Source organism: Propithecus coquereli, unplaced genomic scaffold, assembly GCF_000956105.1.
Source record: "Propithecus coquereli isolate 6110/MARCELLA unplaced genomic scaffold, Pcoq_1.0 Scaffold142, whole genome shotgun sequence".
Lineage (NCBI taxonomy): Eukaryota > Metazoa > Chordata > Mammalia > Primates > Indriidae > Propithecus > Propithecus coquereli.
In genome coordinates this window covers 4,302,006-4,314,919 of record NW_012138525.1, presented here as the reverse complement: position 1 = coordinate 4,314,919, position 12,914 = coordinate 4,302,006, and the positions used below count along the sequence as shown (strand labels likewise).

At 51.0% G+C, this 12,914-nt stretch overlaps 1 protein-coding gene across 7 annotated transcripts in view; it reads right to left on the bottom strand.

Moving 5' to 3' along the window:
• Positions 1 to 1,440: 1,440 nt before the first annotated feature.
• CCBL1 (cysteine conjugate-beta lyase, cytoplasmic) overlaps positions 1,441 to 12,914 on the bottom strand; it is a 44,628-nt gene continuing 33,154 nt past the window's right edge. For 6 of the 7 annotated variants that reach the window (XM_012639874.1, XM_012639878.1, XM_012639873.1 and 3 more), the window contains 12 exons: positions 11,298 to 11,356; positions 7,959 to 8,106; positions 4,762 to 4,911; positions 4,598 to 4,684; positions 4,247 to 4,375; positions 3,673 to 3,793; positions 3,272 to 3,348; positions 3,054 to 3,143; positions 2,765 to 2,951; positions 2,608 to 2,687; positions 2,012 to 2,098; positions 1,441 to 1,918 (listed from right to left, as the gene is read on the bottom strand). In XM_012639874.1, coding sequence (XP_012495328.1) covers positions 1,853 to 1,918; positions 2,012 to 2,098; positions 2,608 to 2,687; positions 2,765 to 2,951; positions 3,054 to 3,143; positions 3,272 to 3,348; positions 3,673 to 3,793; positions 4,247 to 4,375; positions 4,598 to 4,684; positions 4,762 to 4,911; positions 7,959 to 8,106; positions 11,298 to 11,356 — 1,281 coding nt within the window. In that variant the 3' untranslated portion in view covers positions 1,441 to 1,852. Of the gene's footprint in view, positions 1,919 to 2,011; positions 2,099 to 2,578; positions 2,688 to 2,764; positions 2,952 to 3,053; positions 3,144 to 3,271; positions 3,349 to 3,672; positions 3,794 to 4,246; positions 4,376 to 4,597; positions 4,685 to 4,761; positions 4,912 to 7,958; positions 8,107 to 11,297; positions 11,357 to 12,914 lie in introns of all 7 variants that reach the window. The other variant, XM_012639876.1, reaches the window with a different exon arrangement.

Here is a 12,914-nt window from a genome sequence, read left to right as displayed (position 1 = left end):
GATGTCAGCCACCACGCCCAGCTAATTTTTGTATTCTTTATAGAGACAGGGTCTTGCTCTCATTCAGGTTGGTTTTCAACTCCTGGCCTCAAGCAATCTTCCCGCCTCGGCCTCCCAGAGTGCTAGGATTACAGAAGTGAGCCACAGTGTCTGGCCCAGTTTTAGGGTTTTTATATAGGTTTTGTTAAACAAAAACATATTGGAGACCATTGTTTTGGACTGAGCTCCTGCACTAGACCCCAATAAACCGGACCAAACTAGAACAGTCACCTGTGCTAAGTGCCACTTAATCACACTGAACTTTGAAATGGGCCAGTTTTCCAAAAAACCCCTCAGAAGATTCACAGCAACCAATCGGGAGTACAGTTTACCTGAGCCAGCATGATATGAAACCCCCCTCATTTTGGCCCTGTAGGGAAAGTAACTTTGAAGGAACCAATACCCTTTTCTTCCTTATTTCTGCTTTCTTCAGCCCTTTTCTGACTATAAAGCCAACCCCCACTGCTAAGCAATTTGGAACACCCATTCTATTTTATAGAATGAGATGTTGCCAAGACTTGTTAATAAAAGCTAATTAGATCTTTAAACTAAATCTGATGTAACATTTTTAAACAGGTTCTATTTCATAGCCATGACTGATTAAATTATTGGCCATGTGATTGAGCTCAAAGTCCCTCTCCCCTCCCTGGAGGCAGGGATGGGTTAGAAGTTCTGACTTTCTAATGTGAAGGTTCAAAGGGATGCCTCATGAATAACAGACACTCCTGTTTCTCAGAAATTCTATGGGTTTTATGAGTTCTGCTCCAAAAATCAGGGACAAAGGCCAAAATTTTTTTTATTATACCATATGTTCCCAACAGCTTCCCCAATTAAACACATGATATGAACATGTGCTCACTATGCAAATGCAACTTCAAGACATGTCCCCTCTGACCACCTTACAAGTGAATGCAGGAGCTATCTTTGCTTTCCTGTGGGACGAACATCCTACTAGCTACTCCTCCTCCTCCTGTCTAATTCTGCAAGTCCCTGGCCCTCCCGGCCCACGGCCCATACTGGGGCAGTTCTCTCTCCTCTGGGAATGTCTGTGTCTTCCTTGTCAGAAGCCCCCATCCTCTACAAACACACATGCGCACGACACCCCTGACCCACCCAGCCATCGCACCCAACACCCAACACCAGTAACCGCTACTGTTATCATCAAATTGACAGAGGGTGAGGAATGCAGTTGAGGCAAGTCCCAAGTCCTGGCCCTTCTCTGGGCCTCGATTTTACTCCACAAGAAAGTCTGCACAAAGTGTGTGTGTGGGGGTCTGAGGTTCTCTGAGGTTCCTCCCATCCTGACCAAGTCTAGGTTGGCTATCAGCACCAGAGTGTGAAGCAGAGGAAAGCTGTAGTTAAGTGTTTGAATAACTTAAAACTTTATTATGGGCAGAAAGGGCTGGCTTGAGGACTCAAGACTAAAGGCAACTTCCCAAGGTCAAGATTAGACAAGAAAGGCAGAGGTTACACCTGAGCCTTAGCTGGGGCAGTGCAGGTTCGGAACTTGAGTCCGGATACACTGCAGGACTCTACCCTGCCAGTCTCAGTCACGTTGGGGGGACCAGAAGCAACCCAAAGCCCTGTGACTCGACCCAGGGAGGGGCAGGAAGAGGCCAAGTCAGGCCTCCCTCACCTTGAGTATAGACGCTGTGGAGAGGTAACACCTGACTCCCCAAGACCAAGGAGGGGGCTCTTCCCTGGGAACACTCTATGTCACAGAGAAGGGGTCTTCCAGTACCATCTTCCCCCAACCTGGAAAGATCCCACAAAAGCGTGTGGGGACTGGTGGATCAGGGCTGAAGAGGCGGCTTCAGGGCTTGAGCTCGGCCTTCCACTTCTGTAGCTTCTCATCCATTGCGCGGAGCGTGGATTCATCCTGCATGACACAGGTCGGTCCCACCTGCTCCCCACACTCCCAGCAGCCTCAGGAGCTCGGTGAGGGCTTCCCTCCCCCAGCCACGCCCTTTACCTTCACAAAACAGAAGCGGATGTAATGGTCGAAGCGCTTACGAAGCGGCTCGCTGTAGAAGATGGACACGGGGATGGCCACCAAGCCCTGGGGAGGAGGATGGCCACGTCTCAACACGGCCTCAGCACAGGGGGACAGAGAGAGCCTCATGATGGGGAATGAAGGGAAGTTAGCTCCAGCATCTCAAAGTGGTGTATCAAGGTCAGAGGAAAAGAATCCCAGAACGTCATGCCAAGTCCCCCTGTGTACCGAGGAGATGGAGGCCGAGAGAGGGAAGATTGTGTATCAGGACAGAAAGAAGCCTTAAGTCACAGATTTGAGCTAGAAGGACTAGCTCAGAGTTAATGGGCCGACTCACCACAGTACAGACAGGAAGACCTGAGTTCCAGAGAGGCAGGAAATCCTGTCAGCCTACATAGCACCTTTGTGCGAATTAGAAACAGGTTCCCCATTCCTTGAAGCAGATGCAACCCTGTACCAGGGCTCATGGCAGAGGCTGGGCTGGACTTTGACCCATCAGCCCCTTGCTAGGCACCCCCGAACAGCCCACAACCCGTGAAACCATACATGGTGGCCCTAGCGGAGGCCCAGTCCACCTTGTTCTTGATCATCCACTTGACGAAGCGGCTGTCGTAGGGCTCATCCTCAGTGCCAGGTAAGTCAGGCATCTTCCTCTCTGGGGGACAGAGGCCATGCTAAGCCTTAGGCGGCCTCCAGCCCCAGACACTGCCCAGACTGGCCAGTCCCACTCACTGAAGTCTGAGATGTCTGTGATGAGGAAGTAGCTGCCCTGGGGGATCACAGGCCGCAGGCCCACTGACTGCAGGCTGCGGATCATGTGGTCACGGCTTCGCTGCATGGCCTGTGGGAACTGCACAAAATAGCTGCTGGGCTGGCCAAAGTACAGCTGCTCCCGCTCGAAGCTCCAGGCTACTGCAGCCTAGGCAGGGCAGACGGACAGGTAGGTCAGGTGTGCTGACACTCCAGCCTGGGCTTTGTGGCAACCCCTGCCCCCACTGTGGGGTCTCCTGCCCCTCCTCACCTGGCCCTGTGTGGGGCAGTGGTAGATAGAGTTCTGGTGTACAGTCCGCAGGTGCTTCAGGATATTATCTGGACCCAGGACCCAGCCCACCTGGACCAGGAACACAGGTAGGGGATGAGGCCCTTCCAGGCCTGGACAAACCCTTTCTCAATTCCCAGCCCCACCTCACCTGCCACAGATCTTGGGGAGGGGGTTATCCCTCACCCTCATCAACTTACCTTCCAGCCAGTGGCACTAAAGGTCTTGCCAGCACTACCGATGGTCAGGGTCCGTTCCCACATGCCAGGGAGGCTGGCTGCCCAAGACAAAAGGGAGCAGCAGGTGAAATGGAGGTGGGGGGCAGGGGGATGGTGGCCTGCACCCCAGGAACATTTGTAGCCCAACACTCTGGACTCCTCTATGCATTAAGCTATCTGCAGGACTTATTTTATCTTAACCTCTCAACAACCAGGAGGCAGATGCTATTGTGATCCTTTGCATTCAGGGAGGAAAAAGCCACAGGACCTGTGTGGCTCCAGACCTCTTGGTCCTAACCACCAGGTCTGCACTGACTCTCAGAGCAGGTCAAAGCCCTGCCACCAACACCCAGGGGAGGGGCCTCCGGGCCAGCCTGGCTCACCGATGCTGACGTGCTGGTGCCCGTCGTAGACCAGCCACTGGTAGACCTCATCAGTGATGCACACCACATCGTGCTGCTGGCACAGGCTGGCCACCAGCTCCAGCTCCTCCCTGGAGAACACCTGCAGGGACCCAAGGAGGGCACAGGCCTGCAGCCAGGACCGTCCCCAAACTCAGAGGGCTGCTAGGAGAGATTAAAGGATATAGCCAAGCCTGGTGCTAAGGGCTGTTCCGCACCATCCCATTGGATCCCTGCAATCCTGACCTTGTGAGGATGGTTCTTTCATGTTCCCATTTTACAGATGAGGAAACACTGTGAGAGGCCGAGTCACTGTCCCAAGGTCACTGGGAAGTGATGGAGGCACCCAGCCCACTCCCCCACCCTAGCCCTGTCTTCCCTGGGGATTCCTGCCGCTGTCGCTGGGGCCTCTGGAGCCTCAATCCTCAGAGCTCATCACGTGTGGCCCTCCCACTTCACAGATAAAGAAACTGAGGCCCCACAGCAGCAAATCAGGAACAGGGTGGGGATGTGAACCCAGTCTGGAGGGGTCCCTGGAAGGGGTCTCTCAAGGTACCTTTCCCAGGGGGTTGTTGGGTGTGTTGAGGACCAGGGCTTTGGTGCGAGGGGTGAATTTGCTGGCCAGCTCTGTGGGGTCCAGCTTCCAGTTGCTGCTGGAATCCAGTTCTCCGTCCTGGATGGGACTCTGCAAGAGCAGGTGGCAGCGGGTAGCAATATCAACCCAGTGAACATTCAGCTCCTCCCCCAGGCATCTGTCCTCACCTCCTTTCCTCTAGGCTCTGAACACACACCTAGCTCAGAGGAACTGGCCTCCTTCATTTCTCTCCTCCTTTCCCACCTCCCAGGGTCCAACTCAGCCCATGCCTGGGGTCCCTCTGCCCACCCACACCCCACCTAGCATGCTTACTGGCTTCAGGAACACAAATACAGGGTGACCCCCCGCCATCAACGTCATGGGCTCGTAGCAGTCAAAAGCAGGTTCGATGATGATGACCTGATACAAGGATCAGATTAGCTGGGGTCAGCATGGCCCTGACCCCTCCCCCACCTGGCCCAAGCCTAGCCACTCACCTCATCACCATTATCCACGAGGGCCTGGAAGGCTGTAAACAGGGCCCCGTAGGCTCCCACGGTCACCAGCACATTCTTGTGTGGGTCCATCTCCTGTCCCAGCAGCTTCCCAAAGAAACTTGCCAGGATCTCCGTCAGTGGTGGGTAACCCTGCCAGGACAGCAGGGGTTAGCCAGCAGGCTCAGCCTTGGCCCACCCTTGTGCCATCCTCCCAGCAGCCTTGCAAGACAGATATTATTTGATCCCCACCATTTGACAGGCAGAAAAAATAAAGACCCAGAGAAAGGAAATAACTTGTCCAAGGTCATACACAGTTGATGGGCAAGAATAGGACTTTATTTTGCAGCTCTGGAAGTACCCCACTTTGAGAGGAAGATTGGATCCATAAGCTTGTTTGCCGAGGCCACTTATGAAATACTCAAGGCTAAGCCAAGTGATTGAAACCTTGTCTAGAACACAAAACTGAAAATTTTCTGCACAACAAAAAGCACCATGAGCAAAGTTAAAAGACAAAAACATTGAAACATAAGAGAAAGAGGTAAAGATATTTAATATGTAAAGAGCTCTTACAAAGCAGCAAGACAAAGATATACACCCAAATGCAAAAATGAGCAAAGGTAGGTCATGAAAGAAAAAATGCTGATGCATATGAAAATAATAATAACTAAAGAAAAGCAAATCAAAGCAATGATGAAATACTGCTACCATATTATAAGAATATAATGTTAGGCTGGGCGCAGGGCCTTATGCCTGTAATCCCAACACTTTAGGAGGCCAAGGTGGGAGGATCGCTTGAGGCCCAGAGTTCAAGACCAGCCTGGGGAACAGAGTGAGACCCCATCTCTAAAAAAAAAAAAAAATCAGCCAGGTGTGGTGGTGGTGTGCACCTGTATTCCTAGCTACTCAGGAGGCAAGAAGATCGCTCAAGCCCAGTAATTCGAGGCTGCCGTGAGCTATGACGGTGCCACTGCACTTTGGCCTGGGAAACAGAGCAAGACTCTGTCTGAAAAAAGAAAAAAGAGGCTGGGCGTGGTGGCTCACGCCTGTAATCCTAGCACTCTGGGAGGCCAAGGCAGAAGGATCACCGGAGGTCAGGAGTTCCAGACCAGCCTAAGCAACAGGGAGATCCCGTTGCTACTAAAAATGGAAAAAATTAGCTTTGTGTGGTGGCACATGCCTGTAGTCCAAGCTACTTGGGAGGCTGAGGCAGGAGCATTGCTGGAGCCCAGGAGTTTGAGGTTTGAGGCAGGCGTGTACATGAGTGGTAATTTAACAATATCTATCTAGCATATATTTAAATGTTTATAGCCTTTGATTCACGAGTTTTACTTCGAGGAGTTTATCTTAGAGCAATGCACATGTATGCAAAGCTGTCCACACAGGGCTATTCACTGTGGCATTGTTTATGACAGTGAGATATCTGATATAATGTTAGTGCCCTTGTAAGATTGGTTAAATAAATAATGGCACATCTGGGTGAAGGAGTGCGGGGAACTTCACAGCTCCCTGGTATAATGAGTATGTTGAATTAAAGGCCCTTAAAGATCAACAGATGCTGGAAAAGACTTTTCCTCTATCTACATAAAAGACCGATGAACCCAGAAACAATCGATTTTCCTTCCCTTTCCTGTTCTCTCAGTATCTACTATGGAAACAAAGACCAACAATGCAAACCACACCTCAACAGACTCTTATGATAGCTCACTGCAACCTCCAACTCCTGGGCTCAGCCAACCTGCCGCTTCAGCCTCCCAAAGTGCTGGGATTATAGGCAAGAGTCACCACACCTGAGAACCATTTACACATTAATCTCTGTTCCTGGATCCATTCACTCTCCCTAGCCCTAGTAATCATTTATTGCTCCTCAACAGAATCACCTATATTCCTAATTTCCTCCTGCCTTCTGAAATGAGGCTATTTAAGTATCTGGGCCCTGTTAGATATGGGGTAATCACTCTGTGGTTCTCCCTCACATGCATGTTAATACATTTGTATGCCATTTCTCCTATTAATTTACTTTTGTGCATTGATTTTTTCAGTGAACCTTCAGAGGGTAAGGGAAACCTTTCCCTTGGTCCCTGCATAGGTGACAGAATACTATGTAGCCATTAAAAAGAATGAGGCTGTTCTGACATGGAAAGATGTCCGTGACATTGTTTTTGATCTTTTTTTTTTTTCTCTCGAGGCAGAGTCTCGCTCTGTTGCCCGGGCTAGAGTGCCGTGGCGTCAGCCTAGCTCACAGCAACCTCAAACTCCTGGGCTCAAGCAATCCTCCTGCCTCAGCCTCCCCAGTAGCTGGGACTACAGGTGTGTGCCACCACGCCCAGCCAATTTTTCTATTTTTAGTTGCCTAATTATTTTTTTCTATTTTTAGTAGAGACGGGGTCTCGCTCTTGCTCAGGCTGGTCTGAACTCCTCACCTCAAGCAATCCTTCCACCTTGGCCTCCCAGAGTGCTAGGATTACAGGCGTGAGCCACCATGCCTGGCCCATGACATTCTTTTTATTGAAATAAGTTACAGGACATGTATAGCATGAGTCCATTTGTGTTAAAAAATGCAACACAGATGTTGCATGTGTGTCTGCCTCACATGGAGTAAATATGTGTGCACGTGCATATGTTTTTATAGGCATTTTTAAAAGTCAGAACAGTGAAAAAGTCTAGAACACTCTTAAGCAAAGTAGCAAGCTGCGGGCAGTGGTTATCTCTGGATGGTGGAATTGGAGGAGACCTCCATCCAGGCCATTCTGAGGCATATCAAAGTTTAAGAACCATTGTTCCGATTCAATACTTGGTAAATATTTATTATGTGGCCCTTTACAGGAAAAGTTTGGATTTAAAGTATAATCCAAGCAGCAGCTTGTCTTTCAGGGCTTGGTTTAAGTGTCACTTCCTCCAGGAAGTCTTCCCCAATCTCCCTAGATTTCATTCCCTCCTTCCTGCTCCCACTGTACCCCGTCCTCCTCCATTACAGCCTGTATCAACTGCCTTTGTCATTACTGGTCTCTTGTCTGCCTTCCCCACTGGGCCATGAGACACAAGCCTGGGACAGAGGAGACACTCAGCAAACACTGAACTATGGCCAGAATGAATTCCCTGGGCTCTGCCCCATGAACCCTGACAGCTCCGTGAGCTTAATGTCCAAAAACGCCTGCTCCCTCCTCCCTGGGGCCTCCAGGGGAGGCCAGGAAACTCACAAATGCCTTGGTGTACTGGTTGAGCATCAAGTCCCCGCTGACAGCACGCCGAAAGGCTTCCATGGCGAAGTCTGGGGGTGCGAAGTCAGGGAAGCCCTGGCCCAAGTTCACAACGTCATGCTCACTGGAGAGTTTGACAAATTCCACCCTAGGGAACAAATGGAGAGTTGGCACCAGCCTACCCCTCCACCCCGACGACCTTGACTTCTGTCTGTTTCCAGGGCAGGGTAAGCATGTGCGGAGTCTGTTCTAGAAAAACTGGGCAACCAGCATGTGCCTCAGCCTCAAGACCTGTGTGAGGGCGTAAGCAGTCCCCTGCTTTGAGGTCAGGGACCGCACCAATCGTGTGGAGCAGCCCAGGGGCTATTGAACTTCCACCCTGACCCAGAGTAAGGAACAATCTTCACATTACAAATCCTGGAGAGCACAAGTGCAGAAACGTCATCCTTCTAGGTGTGATCTATGGCAGCATTTTCTATCCTATCCTATTATACTCTATTCTTTAAAAATACTAGGTGAGACCCCCACACTGACTGCATGACTCCTCGGTCCATTTGTCAACACCACAGTTTGAAATGCTCTGCTCCTGTAACCTTCACGATAGCCTCTGAGGTACATCCTGATCTTGGACCACAATGGGGACAGAGAGCCAAGTGACATGCCCAAGGTCTCCCAGCTAGGGTAAGGCATGCCAGCCTTTGATTCTGCATCTGTCTCAAGCACAGTTTATGCTTTTTTTTTGAAACAGAGTCTCAATCTGTTGCCCCGGGTAGAGTGCAGTGGTGTCATCATAGCTCACTGCAACGTCCAACTCCTGGGCTCCAGCGATCCTCCTGCCTCAGCCTCCAAAGTAGCTGGGACTACAGGTGTGCGCCACCATGCCTGGCTAATTTTTTCTATTTTTAGTAGAGATGGCATCTTGCTATGTTGCCCAGGCTGGTCTTGAACTCTTGAGCTCAAGTGATCCTCTCACCTCGGCCTCTCAGAGCACTAGGATTATAGGCATGAACCACTGTGCCTGGCCCAGTTTATGCTCTTGACCCTAGTCTGGACAGACCGAGGCTAAGGCCCTGCACCGGGCACCTCTGGTCCCCAGCAACCTTTGTTTTGGCCCTGCCCAGTGGATGCCACTCTGGGGAATTGGGAAAGAGGCTCGGAGCCGGACGAGGAGGCTGGTATGTGATTCTGGGCTGACTGGGAGCAGAGAAGTCAGGCTTGGCTGAGTTGAATTCACATATCAATTAGTATCATTTATGTCTAAAATTTGTCATTTTCCCCAGAGCTCCACAATGCCTCTGAAGACACATAGTTCAGGCTCAGAGTGGGCAGTGACCTGCCCAAAGTCGCACAACAGCCAATGGTGGAGTTGGGACTCAAAATCTAGTGGTGGATGTTCCATTCCAATTTTTTTTTTTTTTTTAGAGACAGGGCTGGAAAGCGGGGAAGTGGACTCAGGGCCCTGTAGAGAACAGCTGCCTCTTGTTAAGGCCTGCAGGATCCTAATCCCAGAGGGTGGCAGGAGCCTGGGACTCTCTTTTGCTGACTCTCCTGGCATCCCTGCCTGTGCCTTGCAGTCCTTCCAGGCCCGCTCCTGCTCTGCCCTGCCTTTGCAGGAGATGTAGCCTCTCCTGGCCTCAGTTTCCCCTTCTGTAATAACAGGGGTGGGTTCGGGAGTCTAACAGCTCCCCCACCAACTCTGCTGGGTCTGCGAGTCAGGAAATAACCTTTCTCAGCCTGCCTACAAGTTTTTCTTCCCTCTAATTGAGAGCAGCTAAACTCCTTGGACTCTCTGGAGTGATAAGAGTACCTTTATTGGGCCCAGAGTGGTGGCTCATGGCTGTAATCCTAGCACTCTGGGAGGCCCTGGCCAGAGGATAGCTTGAGCTCAGGAGTTTGAGACCAGTCTGAGACCCGGTCTCTACTAAAAATAGAAAAATTAGTGGGCGTGGTGGTGCACACCTGTAGTCCAAGCTACTTGGGAGGCTGAGGCAGGAGAATCGCTTGAGCCCAGGAGTTGGAGGTTGCAGTGAGCTATGACGATACCACCAAAATCTACCAGGGGCAGACACAGTGAGACTCTGCTTCAAAAAAAAAAACAAAAAACAGGTGCCTCTTGTATGCTAATGAGATGACTGGTAGCTGGGGGAGGTGGCCCTAGATAGCACCTGGATGGGAGTGGTGGGTGGGGCTGGGGCTGGTTGCTAGGGGAGCCAACCATTTGAGTAGAGGGCTGAACTTTCAGTGGTGCCCTTTGAATTCCAGGGAGGGGACAGGGGCTGCAGGTCAAGCCAGTAAATCAATGGTCATTGAAACTTCTTCTGTAAGAATGCCAAAGGACTGAATTCTAAGGGCTTCCAGAGAGCTGAACACATGGATGTTCCTGGAGGAACCCTTCCCCATACCTCACCCTATGCATGTCTTTGTCTGGGTGTTCATATGTATCTTTTGTAATGACCTTTATAATAAATGGGTAAATGTAAGTAGGTGCCTTCCTGAGTTCTGTTGGCTGCTTTAGCAAATTGGACCCCAGGACATGGGAACCCCGATTTATAGGTGGCTGGTGAGAAGCACAGGCCACAACCTGTGCTTGTGACTGGCATCGGAAGTAGGGGTGGTCTTTGTGGGACTGAGCCCTCAACCTGTGGGATCTGATGCTGTCTGCAGGTTGATGGTTGTCAGAACTGAACTGAATTAGAGAACACCCAGGTGGTGGCCATTATTTTTTTTTTTTTCAAATATATAGAGGTGTCTCTACCTACCTGGCCAAAGGTGGGGGGAGCGGGAAATTATTAAATCTTTGCCCCTTCCCATGGTAACCATTGTATCACTAGTGACAATGGGCGTATGTTACTTTCGTAATTAAAACAAGTCAAAAAAGAAAAGAATATCAACTTTGCAAACATCTAGTGAAGAGCTGACTGTATCTTACTTTCTGATCTTACTTATCTAAGCTTATTTTACTCCATACCAAGTGGGAAATGAAATAATCGCTGCAAAGCTCTCAGGCTGGTGCCTGGGAAAATGCCTATTGCTATTAGAGAGCAGTTCACCTTAACCTCCCCAAGACCCTTCAGGTAGGTATCATAACTTCGATTTTGCAACTGGGGAGCTGAGGCTCAGAGCAAGTATGTCACCTGTGCCACCACAGCCAAGTAAGGTAAAGCTGAGATTCTGACCCAAGCCGGCTACCCTGGGTCTTGCCTCTCTTTGGGCTGTGCCTGCAAATCTTGCAGTCTGCGTACCGTGACCATCCTGGGTACCCCTGCGTTACTAAACCCAGGGGTGACTAACCCATGCCTGAGAGGACACCCCCAAACCTCCCCAGCATGGCCAGCTCACCAGGGGTTGTGTTCGATCCCATTCAGCCTTTGGGCCTGCAGCCGCTTGGTCATGGTGAGCTGGAGACAAGCAAGTGGAAGGTCAGAGTCCAGGCCAGCCCAGCTGCTTTTAGGCCACAGCCCCACCCCATCCACTTTTAGGGAGGAGGCGGAGATCACACTGCCCAGAAGGCAGGGCAGGCTTCAGCCTGTCTCCCAAGCCTCCTCCCCACTCTAGCAACCTCCCCACCTGCAGGGCTGCCCAGCACCCGCCCAAGCCCAGCCTTGGCTCCATGTGTCCCAAGACAAAACCCAAACTTAGCCAGGTAGAGTTTGACCCAAGAAGGGCTGGGGGCTGATGAGGAAAAGCAGGAGGTAAGGGACAGGAACAGGGCAATGGCAACAGTGACAGCAGCAGCTTCTGTTTACAAAGGTCTTGCTAAGCTCTTCCATTTAGCTTTCGGAATGATCTGGCTGGGCCCATCTTATAGATGAGAAAATGGAGGGTGGAGTCAGGGGAGTGATGTGTTCAAGGTCACACAGCAAATACCCTCAGATTCAGGCCTGTTTGACCCAAGGCTATGTTCTAACTCAGGGGAGGGGGACATTTCTCCAGTCCTGGGAGAGTCTCGGGGGTCCTTGTTCCCAGCCTGCTCCTCCCCTTCCTGTGTCCCTTCCAGGCCAGCTCCCCCCTCACCCACAGGTGCGCAGAACCTGGCCAGGCCTGAGAGCCGCCAAGCTCTGGTCCTAAGCTTGCCCGGGCTGGGTGACATTGGACAGGTAACTCGACTCCTCCTGGCCTCAGTCTCCCATCAGTACAATGGAAGCATGGGCTTTGTGGTTCCTGCGTAACCTTCCATTCCTGTGGGTTTGCCAGTCCCGGATGGCTGGTAGGTGGTGGACCAGGTCTTTACATTTGTCTCAGCCACCTGCTGTGGCCAATAGTGAACCCTTACTGCAGCTGGTGAGCTCACTCAGTTCCCACAGCACCTCCACTGGAGGTGCCAGTGACCATCCCCAGCTAACACACGAGGACTGGGAGGCTCAAAGAGGCTTGGGACTGGCCCAAGGTCAGAGGAGAAGCCAGCCAGGACCCATGGGTGGTTGCCATAGCAGGTATCAGCCCCAGGCCAGTTGCCTGGAGGTTCCCACCCCTACCCAGGGACCATTTGTATAAGGGCCAGGCCAGGTTTTTCCATAGCCTGGGAATCCTGCCAATGTGAGCGATTCACAGAGCCCAGCATGGGGCCTGGCACCCACTGGTGCTTTGCCAACATTGACAGACCTGTCCCATCACTGAATCCCTGACACATATCACCAGGCCTAGCACTCAGTACACATCAAAACAGTTTAAAACAATGGTGATCCCTGCCAGGGAAAATCTGGTTATAACCAAAATGTTAGGGTGATTATTTTTGATTAGTTAGTTAACAGACATTTTTTATTTTTTTCCTTATAATTTTCTTATTATCCAAATGTTCTGAAACAAATGTTTTATTTTTATGATTAAAAATGTGGGAGGCCGCGAGCGGTGGCTCTCGCCTGTAATCCTAGCACTCTGGGAGGCCGAGGCAGGAGGATTGCTTGAGCTCAGGAGTTCGAGACCAGCCTGAGCAAGAGTGAGACCCCGTCTCTACTA